The sequence below is a fragment of the Vanessa atalanta genome, chromosome 18, assembly GCF_905147765.1.
Source record: "Vanessa atalanta chromosome 18, ilVanAtal1.2, whole genome shotgun sequence".
NCBI classification, from domain to species: domain Eukaryota; kingdom Metazoa; phylum Arthropoda; class Insecta; order Lepidoptera; family Nymphalidae; genus Vanessa; species Vanessa atalanta.
Window position 1 is genome coordinate 490575 of NC_061888.1, and position 19305 is coordinate 509879.

Sequence of the window (19305 nt, forward strand, 5' to 3'; positions counted from 1 at the left end):
TCCAATTGCATAATTTCCCGGGAAGCCCATAGGAAGGAAGCTTCGAAAGAAGCGCTTTGTGCCACACGCGATCGAAGGCCTTCGCTATGTCCAGACTGGCTGCTAATGCCTCCCCTTTGCTCTCAACTGCTTCCGCCCATCTATGAGTAAGGTAAACTAGAAGATCACCGGCTGAGCGACCCCGACGGAAACCGTACTGGCGGTCGCTAATCAGCTGGTTCTCCTCTAGGTACCGCAGGAGCTGGCAGTTTATAATGGACTCCATTACCTTGGAGAACAAGGAGGTGATGGCTATAGGCCTATAATTGGACGGGTCTGAGCGGTTGCCCTTTTTAGGGATCGGATGCACCAAAGCAGTCTTCCAGGAGTTCGGGACGACGCCGAATGCATAGGATTGCCGGAAAAGACGCGTTAAGACCGGCGCCAACTCGGGAGCACAAGTCCGTAGCACGATTGGAGGGATGCCATCGGGTCCACTCGACTTATGAATATCCAAGGAAAGAAGTGCTTTACGAACAGCACTTTGCCGGAATTTAACCTCCGGCATCGTGGTATCACACCGCGGGATTGTTGGTGGTGACTTTCCTCGGTCATCCAGAGTCGAGTTCGCTGCGAAGAGAGAGCCTAAAAGATCAGCCTTCTCCTTCGCTGTATGGGCCAATGACTCACCGTCCTTGTGCAGAGATGGTAAGGAAGGCTGACAGAAATTCCCTAAGACAGCCTTGGCGAGAGACCAGAACGCACGTGTTCCTGAAGGGAGGCGCACCAGTCTCTCGCCAATTCTGCCAATGTACTCCGTCTTCGCCTTAGCAATCACGTTTTTGAAGGACCTAGAGGCAGAGTTATATTCCTTTCTGATTGCGCTGGTATTTACATCACGAGACGCTGATGCGTTAGCCCAGTCTTGGTAGCGTTCCCATTTTCTGCGTGAAGCCGTTTTGCAGAAACGACCAAACCAGGGCTGGGACTTGCCACCGATGGGGACCGCAGAATACGGAATGAATAGTTCCATACCCTGAAGTACCACATCGGCAACAGAGTCAGCAACAACACTCGGATCATCCGGCGAGAAACAAACCTGCCCCCATGGGTAGGATGCAAAGAAGGACCGCATCCCATCCCAATCTGCTGACCTGTAGTGCCACACTCGGCGGCAGCCCACGAAACGAGGTCGTGAGTAACGCGCAACCGGCACTGTACTTCGGACGAGACAGTGGTCCGACGAGCCCAGAGGGGGTTCGACGATAACCTGGTAGCCATCCGGATGGGAAGTCAGCAGAAGGTCCAACAGGGAAGGTGTATGATCCTCCACGTCTGGTATTCGCGTTGGCGAGGGGACTAGTTGTGTCAAATCATATGCTAAAGCGAAGTCGAGAACAGATCTACCCGCATGATCGGTAGTGCGCGATCCAAGCCATTCGGCATGGTGGGCATTAAAATCGCCAAGAATAACGATCTCTGCGGATGGGATCTGCTGCAGTACGGAATCTGTAGCCATTTGGACGTGCTCAACCAGTCGGTCGGTTTCGGCATTACCGCTATGGGACCTATAAAGGCAAGCGTAGATTCGCGGATGGTCGTCACAATCTACACGCAGCCAGATAATTGATAGGTCCTGTCCTTCAAGGCTGCCGAGGCGTCGAGAGCAGATATCATCTCTGACGTAAACGCACACCCCAGCTCGTGGTACAAAGGAATGTTCCAATTTATACCCGGGGTAGGAAAGAAAAGTCGTATCGGCAGGAGAAGATATCTGAGTCTCGGTAAGAAAGAGCAAGGCCGGCTTCGCCGTCTCAAGGTGAAAGTGGACGGCGTTCAAGTTCGAGTTGAGTCCCCTTATGTTGCAGAAGTCCACAGTGAGGGTGGTAGGGGTTGCCTTATGATGCCTGCTCCGCTTACCCCGAACAGTGGCGAGCGCAAAATTGCCCCCCCCAGAATTCGGAGGGCAGCCTGGGCATCCCTGCTCAGGTGGTGTATGTCCTGAGCATGGATGCCCAGAGAGGGATTCTCCACCGCAGTCGCTGATGGTACCCTCCTGGGGTAATGTAACCAAATTCTGCACAACCATCATGTTTAAGGGGGGGGGGGGGTATCGGGCCTCCGGGACTCTCACATACCAGACGAAACGCGGTAACATAGCTACCACTTCACGCCGATTTTAAGTGAGAGAGTGGTACTTCCCCGGGCGTGCCGGCCCATTCGGCTGCAACCCGAAGGTATGCAGTGTGGCACTACCACTTACATCATCATCTTACATATTCTGTTGCGTTCCGATACTAAACTGTTCTTACCGAACATTAAATTAGTGTTGAAGTAAAAAACACAACCTGTACATAATCAACAAGATTCTAAAAGGTCGAAACTTATTCATTTTTTAGTTTATTTAATGAACAATTTCATTTTAGATGATTTCAAAATTGATCTTCGTAAACAAAAATACTTACGCAGTACATGTATGCCATACAGCGGTACTCAAACTTTCCTATCAGGTTCCATAGTATCAAAATCTTAGATTTTTTATTATTATAAATATTAAAATAAAAGAACTAGATATTTAATATATTTATAACTACAACAAACATGCACAAAACTCGAATGTGCTTTACGTAATACGACTTATGTTAATAATTTTAACGTCTAAAGTGCAAACTACTTACATCACGATGGCGCTGAAGGTCGAGCTCGTAATAAAATGCACATTAGTTCTTATTAAAATGCATGAAATGTGTTTGATAAAAACCTCGCTTACAACTAACTTCACATTGAAATACTATACGTTATAAGCAATAGACATATACATCTTCATATGTTTTTTTGATTTATTATTTTAAAAAAGCTACGTTACGTATTTACATTAAGAAGTTTCTTAACTTAAATGTTTCGATTTAGATAAAATATACGTGTTTTTTATATAAATACATATTTAAAACAAAACTCTATTTATTCCCATCGATGACCCTTAATAACCTATATAATCTTATCACAAAAACAAGGCCTCGGGTCTTCTGAAATTGTCAACAGTCTAGCAACTGTTCTAAGATTAATTGCATATTTACATAGACTATACATTACAGTAAACGTTATAAAGAAGTAAGATTTTTTTATGTGAGTTCTCGTCAAATAATTAAGGACGTAAAAAAATAATTTTGGTTTAACTACGTGTAGTTTGTGACTAATTTGAATATACTTCTACTTTATTGATTATAAATATACATATATATTAAAACTTTACACACTTACAGTACAAACAATAACAAAACAGAACTAATTATAAAATGCAGCTTTTTTCTTAAAGAGGTTTCTTACAAGACATAGACACGTACAATCATAGATACAAAAACCTTTTTATTTCGGTCACGTGTACTCAGTTCAACACAATTATTATCTTTTAATTTATGTATTTAACTTTATTAATCTACTTTGGAATAATAAATGTAATCAGTCAATCGTGGCGTAGTTCTCCTGTCTGTGTATACGATATAGAAGCTATCAGGTACCGCAGAGCCATCTATTGGCGAGATATAATAAAGTGCTCAGTGTAAATATTCTCCGTGAAGAATAATGTGTGAAAATATTCATCGTGATCGATCTATCAGTATCGAAGTCGATTAATCTCAAACAATACATAAAAAAACGACTTTAAAATAAGTACGTATATGATGGTAATTGACGTTCCTGTAAAATATTTTTATCAGCTCAATAAAACGTATATTGAATACACACACACGCGTGGCGCGTTATCTCCACACGGCGCTAAAGCAAACGTTAATGGTGGAAAATTATCGAGCTCCGTAATTGTCTGGTTCTGTTTAGCGTTGTGATGAAATGTATAGTATACTTACAATCTATTGTAACGATTACGTTTTCGACTCGTTATACGATACATTAGTTGCAATAAAAGATTGATATAAACAAGATTCAAGACAAATCTGTCAATTATGAGAAACGATAAAGAAACAATAATACAGATATATAATATTATTGTCGTTTTATGACATGAAATGAAATGTTTTATTATAAAGTGTTAAGTTCAGATAAAATTATAACTCTATTAAAAATAAATTATCGTTTTTCTCATCCAAATGTAATTATTTAATTGCAAGATATACTGCAGTGGAATCGTTAATTGGGATGTTATTATAATTGTTAATTCTATACATTGATTCTCGATATAAAAGTAATTTATTCGATATTCGTCGTATAAAATACAAACATGTTTCCTTAAACACACATATATAAATGAATTTGAGCTAAGCTGGATATCTAATGCTCGATCCGTATATTTCTAAATTCACCTTAACCTAATTGTTACGGCTGTGCTAGGAGTGGTTTACTAAAGCTAGGGACGTCAGGATCGATTCTACGAATTTCAAATCAGAATGCAATTCGTATGCCAGCGAGCTATGGAGTTTGTTAATCGAAATAAACATTCCATATACATTATATTGAAGTACGCTCCAGTACGAATGTACCATAACACTGGTAATTATATGAAGCACTTAAGTTTCTGTCCTACATTCTGAAGGCTAGTCACACCTGGTAATACGCACCTAAATAAATATGCCGTGCACTCATAGTTTATATTTAAATTTGTTTTTTAAAACAAATATACTTCTTTGGAAAGATATGATTTTTAAGTATATATTAGGCGTTGTTTCTCAATTGTTTTGGACGATTAAAGAAAAAGTTTGAGAACCGCTTTTCAGACGAATGACGATATCTTCCTCGGTGCAGGTGCCGCGCTAGTCCCCTTCGCATTTCTATTGCTAATTAAGCCGAGGATATCTTGTACTTCCTCAATATTATGTAGTATGTACACTTTGTGTTCCACACGTGTGACCTACTTTTACAATTAGATCTATAGAAAGTATTCAACGTGAAACCTAACAAATAAAAACTAATGGGAATATGAATTTCCGGTATAATCTGTTAAGGAGGGTCACCGTACGTCTGCCTAGAAAATATAAAACATCAGAACCTTCAAGTGCAAAGATAGAGACTAGAAATGCTTCCAAACGCCCCGGCACTTTGATCTCATACGATATGCATAATTTTCTTACATGTTATTTTATTGACAAAAAAGGTACTAAAGGGAAAATAATGGCAATGTCAACCTTTCAACTATATTCAAATAAATATGTATGGAAAAGCGATAATATAACAGCGCCGTCGTCTGACCGTCGGCCGTCGGGTGTGACATGCAAATCGGTGCTTAACGCGTGGGCGGTGGCTTCAAACCGGATAATATTTTCGCTAGAAAAATATGAGCTATGTCAGATGCTATATTTATCCAATGGATATCGAGTAGGAACTTAAGGGAAAAAATTTTGATTAAATTCCTTACATATGTGTATATTGTATAAGAATATATTTCTAAGTTGAACCTCCACTTTAGAAAAATACTCACACTACAGATAGTACTTATAATTTCAATACAATGAAGTAGCCCTCCTGACGGAATTGGCCACGGAGACGGATCTCAAGGGCCAGCCAACTGCGCAGGCGCTAAAATCGTAATTCTTGCTGCTGCAGAGAATTTCTTGACGTAAAAACACAAAGACTTTTTATCGTGGTTGACCTGGGAATTTTAACCTAAAGGCATAATTACTAAACAAACGGCAGTTTTTTAACCGACATTAAAAAAGGAAGAGATTTATGATTATATACTATATGTTATATATATATTCGACTTATATCATTATCAACCATTGTTTTTTTTGCATTAGGTTCAATAGTATATCTTAATTTAATTTTTTATTAGTATTAGACTAAGTTTTTATATGTATATTCGATATTAATTCAAATCTGTATCAATACGTTTATTTAACAAACGTCAACAATTATCTTTGTTTACAAAGAAAACCGTTATATAAAATTTTATCGCACCGACAACTGACAAGCGTACGCTTTTGGGATCAATTTAACATTCAACACCAATTCATTTATCCGATATAGTTGTATAGCTGAACAATTATACGATTGTTATAAAACACGTGTTCACAAGTCACCGTATTTGGTGCCGCGGTACATTGATTGATTGGTATTCGCACCGTGTCCCGCCGTGCAATGTTTATTAAACCAAGCGGTGGCAGACAACGATCTGATGAAATCAACTATTGCATCTCGTCCTTTGTTGGTGATGATGTCGTCTTAACTGATTTTGGACAACGGCAGAAATTTTCAAGGGAGACCAGCCAACCACAAGCGATGAGCAAAACATAAGTGCAGTCTCTGTTCCCTAACTCTGGTAATCCGACCGGAAAACAAATCTGAAGGGCTGGGAAAAGCTCAGGAGCAAGACCTGCTTTCCAAGACCATTTGCGTAGTTATAATTTAAAATATATCCATTATTGAAGCAGGCGTTTACAAATTATTACGCCATTTTACAGGATAAAATTAAAAAAATTGTCGCTCGAGGCTTCGCTTGTTTTAGGGCTTGGTTGTCTGGGGTTGGGCATTACAAATTAGCCTCTAGTAGTACTCTACATACCAAATGTCATCAAATTAAGTTCAATGGTTTGGCCGTGAAAGAGCAACAGACAAACAGGCAGATTTACGTTCCGTTTATAATATTAGAATAGGAACATAAGGAATTAAGATTCACCGAATAGAACCGACGAGTAACTCAGTTGATTAGTAAAAGATTAAGACCACAACAATTTCTATCACGCATTAAATACAAAAACTTTTCAGTAGCTTTAATAATTTTTACGATTAATTCTGTATCAGAAAAATAAACTGTGAATACAGCTTAACAAGTGGCCTTGTCGCCGTCACCAGCCATTTGACGATCGCTGTCATTTACATATTTTATATTGTTTTCGCCCTGAACGCCCTCAACGAGCGCGCACGTGTACACCCGACCGCCTGTCGGATAAGCCCAGCTTAGTATAAAAACGGACTAAATGAGGCAGGTCGAAATGTAGAGCGTATTAAAATATTGGAAAAAATACTGTCTTTTTATAGAAGCCGTGCGATATGCTTAATATGTATTAATATCATAAAACTATAGTTTAAGTATGTTGAAAGCACTAATTTAGACATAGTTGAAAACTCTCAGGAACTATTTGTTCGATCTCAGAGTCTGTTTGTTGACGAGAGTTTTATGGTAAATAACCACAATGACTCTTTAGAGTGCATCATATATCACAACTTTTCTACTCAGTACAACGCAAAGTCGCTTCCCGCCGTCTGTACGCTTAGATCTCGTGAACTACACTAATGCGGTTATCATCAATAAACAGAGCGATTCAAAAGGAAGGGTTTATATTTATAATACCTGCATGTTATATTACAGAAAAGCCGAAAATTTCAACTTGATAAAATGGGAATATTTCTTTTTATGCCAGGACGGGTAGCTATTTAATAGAAAAAAACGTAATAAAACTATTCATGGAAAAAAGAATTTAAAAGCCTATTTCAATAGGAGTAAAAATAAATAAACAACTTTGATCTTGATTTGACATGATGTTATTGGTCGAGGTCTAAAATAATATAGATATATTAATACGCGATGCGAATACCTCTTTTTAAGCTCAATGCGCGCACAAATGACTTGATTTGTGTTTTTAAATAAGTGTGTGTTAGAAATATGTTGTATCCAATAAAATTAAAAAAACACAATCAATCTTAATAAACAATAACGCCTTTTTGGATATTTTTTAATGTAATAATCAATAATTAGAAGAGCTGGGCATCATTTTTCCTACTTTTGGAATCTATGAATTTTAACCAATGGGCGATCCAACTGGAAGCATTAATTATGGACTATGTTTTTTGAATTTCCGCGAAGTTTTTATCTGAACTTTAGAAATAAAATTATATATACCTAAGAGAGAATAGTGTTGTATTATAAAGAAATACATTAAAACAGAATCGGATTGCAAATGCAAGTAATTCTTGCAGTAAAAGAGCAAAGTATAAAAATATTTCCTCAAGAACACTATTTTGTATCAGATAATTTCCCGTACAGTTGGTATAGAAACGTAAACACAGCATAGAAACATTTTTCATTAGAGAAATGTACGTACAAAGAAAAACACTCCCGATATTACAATTAAAATCGCCTTCGCAAAGAAACGTTCAACGATTGGACTGAGAACGTCCTCTGCTGCAGGGAAAGCGTTACAAATCGAACGAAAAAGAAAATACTTCATTAATTCTAGTGCTCAAAAAGTGGTTGAAATGCCATATAATGGCTGAAGACTTGAGGAAAAGCATATTTTTTACTATTGTTTCCAATTTATTATTGCAAACATTAAGGCCGTCAACAGCTACTAAATAAAAAAAAAAAAGAAACGATTTACAAACTAACGAGTAGAAAGGCATTGGTCTGTTTTGTCTTTGTCATTCTTCAGATTATAAACAATCCTTAGATGTACGTATTCTAAGCGATTTGCCAATAGCTCGGCTAGCTAAAAGATATTGTGCACTACTAATAGTTCTCGATTAATATATTTATTTATAATACAACACTAATTCACTCTACTTATGTTCACTCTAATTTGACTTCAAGAGTTCAGATAATTGTTTAGTTGACTTAAGATTAATTACATGTGACATATGACATTAAGATTAGTCAAGCTCTCGGCAAATCATGTCGCGACAATTCGATGTCAAAAGCTTGGCTTTTGTCCACTTGTGGTTGGAATAGACTATAGAAAGACTCTAAAACATAAACGAAATATGATACACTTTAGTGTAAATTCGCCCATAGACACTGACTCTAATACAGAATAAATGTCTCAACGTAAAGGCGCCACAAACAACAGGTTTTAAGATGTTACATATGTCCCTTTAAGCTGTTGTTTTGTTAATTATCTGGTATACGTTAGATATAATTGCGAATGCAAAATGCGTTACAGCTTATTATTATTTGCGTTACTCAGAGTAGCGTATTAGCTACGTTAGGTATTCCAAATGTCTCAAATACTACCGATGTAATTAGGATGTGATTACCACCTCCATAATAATATAATAATCGTAATTTAGGAAAATCTAAATAAATATTTGATTTAATTTGCATTGTTCCTTTCAGGTGAAAATATTGGTACCGAACTCAACAGCGGGTATGATCATCGGCAAGGGTGGCAACTATATCAAGCAAATCAAAGAACAGAGCGGTAGCTACGTCCAGATCTCGCAGAAGGCCAAAGAGCTGTCCCTTCAAGAGAGGTGCATCACTGTAGTTGGTATGTTCAGTCATAATTCGTCGGCCGTTTCTATGATTCCTATATCCCTTAGTAAGTTAAGGAACTCCGTTTGTGTATTCTTTCGGATTGGTTGGGTTTGTTGGATCCACTCATCACTTCACAGGCACAAGGGACATAAGATCTCAACTCCCAAAGTTCGTGGCGCATCGACCATTTAAGAAATGGTTAACATTTCTCACAGCGCCATTTCCTATGGGCTATGATGATCAATTACCATTAGGTCCATTTGCCCGTCCGCCGCATAAAAGCTTAGTCCTCGGTGCTGATATAACGAATTTCGGGTCGCTATAAATGTACCTACATACACAGCAGGGTTCGACGCGTGTTTATTTCTTCACCATGTTTTACCCAATTGCCAATCACGGTAATTTAAAAAAAAAACCAAGAATTCGAGTGCCCACTAGTCCCTAGACGAATGATAAAAAAAAAATTAGAAAAATAAATAATATAAAATATACGAAAATATAATCACAGTCGAGTAAGTTATACAGAACTTAAATACAAGCAAAAAAGCATTTAAACGTCAGATTTAATTTAAGTAGAATGGAGACCAACTCTTTCTAGGCTAACATTTAAGAAAATGCCTTTTATAAAATGAAAAATTAGTGAAAGCATTAAAAAGTATTTTAATGTCCCCCCAACGGAATAGGTCTCCTACAATATGAGAAATTGGAACGTGACCCATTTAAAGCGTATTCATATATTTGCTCGTAATAATTAAAAGAGCCGCGAAATGGCTGCATAATGCTGTACCAGTACGTTTTTATACTCGACGTTTTTTTTTTATATAAAAAATGTAGGTATTCGTGCAATCCATACTTAAAAACTTTTGTTAAACGTTCGTTTAGAGGCGGATTAGATTTCTCCTACTCGTAGTTTCTCGTGTTTATTACAGTTTCTTTTTTATTTCATATTTTTGTGTTAAACTTGTTTTTTGCACGCGCAATCGCTCGGTCATTATAAAAACCGCATTATATCTGCATTATGGCAGCGTGATCTAACGGCAGTAACGCTTTTCATGTAAACTGCACTGTTGTGTAATAATTACTTCATTACAGACAATTATCATTAAATATTTTCGTAATTCGTACTCGCACAACTGAATCGTCCTTTTAAAGGTTTTGATCGCTTTCATTCGCGTTTCATTTCCAATTCATGCTTGTGTCATACGGTTTGAAGATATACGGCCTCTGTCACAATTAACGGGCTATTCAATGCACAAATATTCAAATAAACTTATCGGTTCCTCCGGTTATATTCCTCGAGTTCCTAAGATTCGATCTACCGTATGCTTATATGACGGTATGCTCAATGGCAATCAATAATAAATATGAGTCCAAAACACATTTAATACAATATCAAATAACCGTTGTTTAAATCGTGCAGAAGTTTAACAGTAATTAATAAATAATAGATTATACCAGTTGCCATATTTTAACAATCGACTAAAACCTCATATTCTCGTTTCCAGGTGAAAAGGAGAACAACAAGAAGGCGTGCCTCATGATACTCCAGAAGGTGGTGGACGACCCGCAGTCCGGCTCGTGCCCGAACGTGTCGTACGCGGACGTGGCCGGGCCGGTCGCCAACTACAACCCGACCGGCTCGCCCTACGCCGTGCCCACGACCGAGGTGACCGAGGTGACCGCTTGAACACGCTACTAGCTCGCGCTGAGGCTCTCGGACTCGCTCGGACGAATCCTAATACGAAGCGCTTCCGGCACGATTTATTTGGCCGGACCAAGTTTTGAGTGACGAAGTCACACATCGATTTTTAATACGTTTATAGAACGGCCAAAATGTGCGGTCGATTTATCACGTCATCGACAATTTCCTTATTGCATTAAATAATTTAGACGAAAGCGAAATTTGAAATCGCTTCGTGATTAATTGTCCAGTGCTCTTTGACTAATTATTTTAGGTTGTCTATTGCTCCGCAGCAATGTAGCTGTGTTTCGGTTTGAATGGTGAGTGAGCCAGTGTAGTTGCAGGCAAATGGCTGGCGGTGCATTTACGACGTGGGAATTGGCTTGTCTTTCTTAATGCCAGAGTCTATGGGGGAAGGTGCTTACCATATGTTTAATAATATTTTAAATAATAATTATTCTTCTAGGGCTTTAAAAGTAAATATATAACCTATGAGTACATATTAAATGATTATACGTTTAAAAAATTAATATCTATGAAGTTTATTAATTGATCAAATAATAATTAAAGTTAAAATAAAAGACTGTTTTACTCGTTGATAACTCGTTACCGTGACATCGTGACTAGAATCTCGCGCTGATAATGATAAGCGCTCTTTTATAATTTCTATTCAGGTCACGTGTACTTGACAAGTTCTCGTACACAATAGCCTCTCGCAAAAACAAAACACGCTGTATTTTTAGCATCAGCGATAGAGTTGTCGTAAAGCGTCGATAAAATAGATCGATGAGAGCTATTGACCAAAATATCCTACAACAAAGAGCTGGCTGTCGGCCAAGTATTGCCAATCATTGCTGTCATCGGCTTACGTTTTACAAATCGGAAGGTCTATCGGTGTACCGGACCGATAATTTAACATCTTATTACATGCGTAATGAGAGCTGTTTTCGTTTTAAACTTTTCCTAATTCCGATTGTGGACAAAAACATCTTGATCCAAAAAAAAATAACGGAGCGTTTGTGTTTTGTTTATTTAAGTAGAAAAAAAAACTCAAAAACATCACGACAGTAATATTATTATAGAAATTCGCGTATCTAATCTTGATATATTTTTTGTTGTTTTTTTTTTTGCATTTATTTAATATAAAATGCTTTAATTTTATAAATATATTTAAAATGTATACACAATGTGTAGCTTATTTCTCTATTTATACTAATTTCCTTTTCTCTGTATGTACTTTATAAGATTTTCCAAATTATTTGTCATGATTACAAGAGACTATTTTTTTATGAAAAGTTACATTCAAATAGTCAGGTCCATTTTTATACCACAACTAAGAGACTCGATCTAAGTCATGATAGGCTTTCTAATGAGAGGCCATTTTGATTTCACATAAGAAAGAGTCACTGAGGTGTATAGTTAAACTTATCTCTCATTTAATCTCTCTTTCTCTCCCCTATACACATATATATATAAGATTTAATTAATCTTTATACTGAACTAACTCCTAACTCGAGTATTTACTCTTCCGCGCTTAGAATACATGCTATAGTATATTTATTATATGTATACGTTTAGAGCCTCAGCGTGTCGGTGGAAAGCGAAGCGGGCGTGTTGAAGTGCTCGCGACACTTGTCATCCCCGTGCTGCCCCGCGCCCCGCGCCCCGCGCCCCGCGCCCCGCGCCCCGCGCCCCGCGGCACCGAGAGCGCCCCGCCGCCGCGCCGCCGCCGCCTGCGGGCGCGGTTGTGTTTTACAGTTTGATCATTTCGGGGCGCTCTCAGTTCCGTGACTAACGAACCGCTCCTATATCATTTTATGGAATTATTCATTCATTTACACTTCTCTTCTGTTCAACTACTTTGTTCGATTACTGAGTAAAAAATATATTTTATGTATCGTATCGACTACCTTCTATACTTTTATCATTGGCACTTTTTTTTTGTTTTGTCGCTTCTTACGGCGGAATTTTTTGTTAAGAATCAAATTATGGTTTTTTTTAAACTCGAAACGAACCGGTACCGGTTCCGGTGCGGTATCGATTTAATAAAGTTCGGGAACTCGAGTCGGCCGCCCGCCGTCCCGAGCCCCGCACGCGAGTGACGCGGCGTGTCCCGACGTTGCAGAGCCACGGGCTGGTGGGCGGCGGCTCCGTGGGCGGCGTGGGCGGAGTGGGCGGCGTGGGGGGCGTGGGCGGCGTGGGCTCCGTGCTGCTCAACGGCTCGGGGCTGGGCGCGCTGTCGCTGTCGCTGTCGCTGGCGCCGCCGGGCACGCCGCCGCCGTCGCCGCTGACGCAGCACACGCTGGACCACATCAAGGTGGCGCTGCGGCAGGCCGGCTACTCGGAGGCCGGCACGTCGGAGATCGGCGCGGCGCTGGCGCTGCTCGTGAAGCACGGCGTGCTCGGCCTCGCGCTGCCCGCCGCGCTGCCGGCGCCGCTGTCCACCGCCTACTTCCCGCTGCAGCCGCAGGACTCGCCCGCCGTGTTCGGCCCGCTCGCGCAGGTGCAGCTCGGTGAGTGACCACGCACGCACACGCACGCACACGCACGCACACGCACACGCGCGCACACGAGCCCGACGGACTCAAGTTCAGAAGTGGTCAACATAATAAATGACGATGTAAATAAAACTTCAAAGTATACGGTACAGTTACATACGATATTATAAATATGCTTCTACATATATGATAATACGAGGCCGCCGCGAACAAAATGGCTTGCAACGATTCAAACATCACCACGAGGTCAACCTCTAAATTATGATTTCTAATTTATTTTAATTGCTCCGATTGTTCCGACTTCAATGTTTATGTACGTTAACAATAAAAACATTGACAATATAACTGTAAACATACTCATTCTAACTCTCCGAGTGTACTGATATCATTTAATGAATACCGGTCCCACGTCTACGTTATCACAGAATCAACCTTGGATACAATAAATATATAATGACGGTAAATAATCTCTCTTGCTCATATCATACTTATGTATTTTTTTTAAATATCCATATATGTATATATAAAATGCGTGTAGTTTACGTTGATTTTATTGCAGTGTAAATATTCATTAAATTATAATTAATTAACATAAATAAATAATTTATTTGTCGGATATGATTAACAACGGAGTTTCTTGCCAGTTTTTCTCTCATTCAATCTAACGAACTACACAATAAATTAAAGAATAATTTTATATAAAAACAATCATGTTTCTTTGTTTATCTTGTATATTTGTATACTCGGTGTAGCCAGGGCAGGATTTAGGGAAGGGCAACCGGGGCAACTGCCCTAGGGCCTCCACTCAAAAGTGATCTTGATATAGTCAAATTATAATAATATATTATTATTTTAAAAGTTATTGATACAAAGAGTATTATATTATTGGCAAACCTGTCTGACGGGAATGAAAATGTTTAAATTAATTTGTAAAAGAATAATTAGGGCCTCAACTCCTTTGTGGCCCCGGGTCCTCCCGACCTTTAAATCCGGCTCTGGTGGTAGCCACTTGTGATTTCTATAAATAAATAAATAAATTTATTACTTTGAAGTTTTATATTACTATACGGCTTCAAGTGTAAGGGAAATTGTTATTAAGAGGAGTTTGATTATAATTCAACATCTTACTCTAGAAACTTATTATCAATACCAAAGACAAGAATTTATACAAATAAACAATGTTGACCTTGAATTGACATAACGTCACTAGTAGAGATCTAAATAATCTGTGGTACTCGAGTATAAACGTAAAATAACTTAAGCCAGTAAATTAAATTCTTTACTTAACTGTAATAACTCTCTTTAATATAAATAATTTGAATGTAACGCTAATTGCTGTGGTTCCAATAAATAAAATAAATAAAAAAATAAATTCAAATACTCAGTGTTGTGTAGCTACAGGCACAAGGGAAATAACATCTTAGTTCTCAAGGTTGGTGGCGCACTGGTGTTGTAAGGTATCGTTAATATTTCTTACAGCGCCAATGTCGTTAAAGGTGGTGACCATCATTTGGTCCATTTGCCCGTCAGCCTACCTATATTATACAAAAAATTAATAGTAACAATGATATACCGATATTTAAATTAAAGTCTCTTTCTCTTAATTATGATAATTTAAAGTATCTACTGTAACCTGATTTTTAATACGATCGTTTTAACAACATTTCAATACTTTCATGTCACACAGACACACAAACACACAACTTTATCTAAGAACTTTATTATATCGTCTTGACTTAAATACTATTTTAGATTCGTTATTAATTAATTTTAATTCCTTCAAAGATCTTTATAGTATCGCTTTTCATTAAAAAATATAGAAGTATTTATTAACTATTTGTTATTTCTCACATTGTTAATTAAATTCACTTAAACGGTGCGTTTCCACTGAAATTGTTGGCAATTCCTATGTTAGTATTATTTAGTATAGTAACATTTAACGACCCTTCGGTAATAGTGACAAAACAAAAGCTGCCAATTTATGTGGAGACGCAACGAAACTGTACCACGAGGAACGAATTGGCTTACTTACAGATTCATGTTTTATACAAACTCATTTACTGTCTCTCACCTAGAACTCGTGTAATATAATGTAATGGTAAACGTTATGTGATTTATATATTATTCTCTTGATGCATGCCCATAAAGGTGTACTGTATTGCTGATTTTTTATTTTTTTTAATACGATTGGCTTTCTTGGTTGATTTACTCTATTAATTTGTCAAAATTTCTAAAGCATCGCTTTTCCCATATCATCTATCGGCAATACATTTTAACACGTGAGACGTGGACGACTGTCAACTACCCTCTCTGTTGCATTGGACTTATCTGTATGGGATTATTAGGACTTTTATTCTGTTCGATAATCGTTTTTTATTATTTTTTTGTTTTAACATTTTCTTTGGAATATAGAATGAAAACCTTTAATCTTTTAAGTAGGTATTTCTGGCATTTGTGATAAATTTGAGCAAAATTTCTCGCGAAATTTAGGTATAAAGAACTTTATTTCTCATAAGAAATTACCATTCACTTAAAATGAGATACAATGAATATTTCCATACATTTGCAAGAAAATAGTTTTAACATCTGGGCCGTTGGATATAAAAGGCTTTATTACTATAGCGAGGATATTAAATGATTTTTTAGTTTGACTTTAAACATCCCTATACTATGTAGTAACTATGTAGTTTTAAATTTAATACATATGGACACGTTGTACTAAATTTTGTTTTTGTTTGTTCAAAAGCAGTTATTATTTTTCGAGTGTACTATTAAACTATATAGTGTAATTTAAAAATAAGAGGCGGAACATATCACTACTAGTTATCTGTTCACGAAAGCGCCCCCTTCATTCTTAATTATCGGCATGCATTAGTATGAGTGAGGCTCGTGCTTACAAGATGTGTTAGTGTGCGTGAGTCGACTAGAGTAGAGACAGCAAAAAAACACAAATTAGGTTATATTTGTTGAGTTTATATAACGCCGATAATTTAACGTGTAGGACGTGCTTTCGTGATTTAAAGGAAGTATACAATATGGTTACATTTCTATGGACTTACTAATATTGGATGGACATATTTATCTCTTTCTGACTACAATATTTTGGCATTCGAAAGTAGAAGATGAAGAATAAATTTCCCTCGTAACTGACAGAGTTGTAGTAGTCCAATGCCTAGGGAAGCTAGTTGACCCGCTGTGCCGGCACCGGTCCGCGGCTCACGTATGGAACGAACAACTTAAGTTTAAGATTAAGCATCATTAAACATAAGCTAGGCTACAGAACATAAGACGGTCTAATACGCCATTAAAACAACTTTTTCTCTCTTTTGTTTCAAAGAGTACTACTTGTGACCATCCGATGCTGAAATTAAGAAAATGACACGAAAATATAATCAACTTTAGTCTTATTATAATTATAAAGGTATCTTTTTTTTAATTTTTTTTATCATTGATAAAACATTAATATTACTGTCAAACGTTGAACTTTGTAATCATGAGCTCACGTAAGAAATATTCAGAAGTTGTTCCTTCCATCACACTGACATGTCTTCTCTCGACCGCACCACAGCGCTGCCGCTATCTTTGCATACAATAGACTCCGAGTTCATAAGTCACGAAGTCGTGCTGTACTAGTCACCTGGGTTATGCTGGTGGACGTTTTATTTGCGAGTTTTCTTTTTTCGTGTCTGTAACACTTTTGGTAATTGGCTTTAAACTTACTCCGTTAGATGAATATCTCAGTGTCCTAGAATGATCTGTGGGTGGACTCACTCCTTCGTTAACTCAGTGTGCACTAAAGTATTAATATTCGAATTCGCGGCGCCGAATCGCAATTTTACGAAATCGCGAGGCTCCCGCGAATGTCGATACCTTTCGAGCGATATTCGAGAAACCGAGGCCCTAAGAGTAGAAACGTTTTCCAAATTTTTCCAAAAACAAAACCAGAAACGGGGAAAAATTCGCGATCCGCTCGCGTGCATTAGCATCACCCTGAGCTGCGCGCTGTGCGGGGCGGGCCCTAACCCGTGTGTTGTCCGCAACAGCGCGAAACGTTCTAATGTAAGCGGGGCTCGGCTCGGCTCGCATCAGGTGACGCGTCCGCAGGCGGCGCGCGCGGCGGCTCCTTAGAGCGTTTCGCGGAGGTTGCATTCGAGGCGCTTCGCCCCCCAGCCGTGGCGCCCATCTCGCTGTCGGGCGGCGTGGGCTTCCCCTCGGCCGGCCTGCTGCCGCTCTCCAAGAGCCCCACGCCGGCCGACGCGGGGGCCAAGGACTCCAAGAACGTGGAGATCGCCGAGGTCATCGTCGGGGCCATCCTGGGTATTTATCGCTCTTTTTATTTTTCTTTAATTGTCTGTAACCTTATCGTACTAGAAATTGAAACTATTGAGATCAACAATTATCCTCCAAATATTTTAATTTAATTTTACTTTGATGCCCCACTCCAATGGCAAGTCGACTTGCAAGACGACAGAGACATGACACCCCTCCGCTAAACCGTTCCAGGCCCCGGCGGTCGCAGCCTCGTCGAGATCCAGCAGATGTCGGGCGCGAACATCCAAATCTCCAAGAAGGGGACGTTCGCGCCGGGCACGCGCAACCGCATCGTCACCATCACCGGCACGCAGACCGCCATCAGCAACGCGCAGTACCTCATCGAGCAGAAGATCCAGGAGGAGGAGCTGAAGCGCACGCGCCACAACGCCATCTCGGGCCTCATGCAGTAGCCGCCCCCCCCCCTCTAGTCACGCGCGCCGCCTGCGCGGTTACCTGGTACATAGTCTTATGTATATGATTTTACGCATGTATAGATTTAGTGTTGCAAGTGTTATTGCTATATACGTGTCGGAGTCGATACCATTGTGATAATCTCCTATCACGGAAATTCCTATTCCATACACGTTTTTATTTTTATATCGTTCACCGAGTACGTTTTATTTACGAAGTTGATTTCATTGTAAATGTTACCATTGATAAGTTATTTTTTTTTTAGTATACTTGACGTAATTAGATATAAATTTGAGTGTTGTATCGGCCGCCCGTCGGTCGGGCGGTCGAGTGGCGACTTAACCAAAGTTGGTGTTTAATTTTAACTCTCTCGACATTGAAATTCTATGTAATGTGCAATGAAATATTATTCGTTGAATTTATTTTTGAATCGTCGACACGAACGCGTCTCGGATCTTTGTTAAGAGATTGTTTTCATTCCTGTTTTCTCGCGTTAAAGATCTTTATTTTTTATACGTTTATAATATATTATTTCACGTAGTCGTTCGTCTCTTCGTCGGTCTAAATTTTTCGTCTTAAAATATAAGTACAATTTTAATAATAAAAGATGCATGTCCATAATAGTAGAGAAGTTATATATTTTAAAGGTTTTAATGCAGATTTCTATATATTATTCGAGAAGACAATATTAAATATTCTTATTTACAGTTATGATCTAATTAAAACGATAGTTTATTTTTGAGCGCCACGGCTCGGTCGGGACGTGGGCTCTGTCTCCGTAGAGATAATGAACATAATAATATAAGCTGTGATTGTTTTATTTTCGACATTGTCAAGGTACTTCGTGTCGGTTACGACTTAGCGTAGTTCCGAGGTCACGAAACATCCTTCGGATAATAGTTTTAGTTGTTCGCTTACCTCAGAAGTGCCATCGACGTAGATAGAAGGATAGGAACCGTACTGCGGTCCCACGTTGGGCGCCAATTTTGAACGATGCATATTGGTTTTAAAACATCATCGGTCTCGGTTTCAAAGGCGTCTTATTGGGAATAAAGGAGTTAGGATATAGTTTAGGTTTACTAAGTAGATCGCCTGCTTCGGACGGTCTGAGCAGTTTTTCAGTGTTCGTCTGAAACCGACGCCGATGATGTCCTCCGGCGCCGATCACCTATCAGGAAGGAATGAAGTACAAATGAATATTAACACATAATAAATATATACGA

The 19305-nt window shown here is 38.7% G+C and overlaps 1 protein-coding gene across 5 annotated transcripts in view; it reads left to right on the forward strand.

Moving 5' to 3' along the window:
* The window catches only part of LOC125070723 (RNA-binding protein Pasilla), a 49901-nt gene extending 31673 nt beyond the window's left edge, over window positions 1–18228 (forward strand). For 2 of the 5 annotated variants that reach the window (XM_047680659.1, XM_047680662.1), the window contains 5 exons: window positions 9038–9191; window positions 10684–10853; window positions 12985–13372; window positions 17447–17674; window positions 17861–18228. In XM_047680659.1, the coding sequence (XP_047536615.1) occupies window positions 9038–9191; window positions 10684–10853; window positions 12985–13372; window positions 17447–17674; window positions 17861–18081 (1161 nt within the window). In that variant the 3' untranslated portion in view covers window positions 18082–18228. The remainder of the gene's footprint in view (window positions 1–9037; window positions 9192–10683; window positions 10854–12984; window positions 13373–17446; window positions 17675–17860) is intronic. The other 3 variants (XM_047680661.1, XM_047680663.1, XM_047680660.1) reach the window with 3 other exon arrangements.
* The last annotated feature ends 1077 nt before the right edge of the window (window positions 18229–19305 follow it).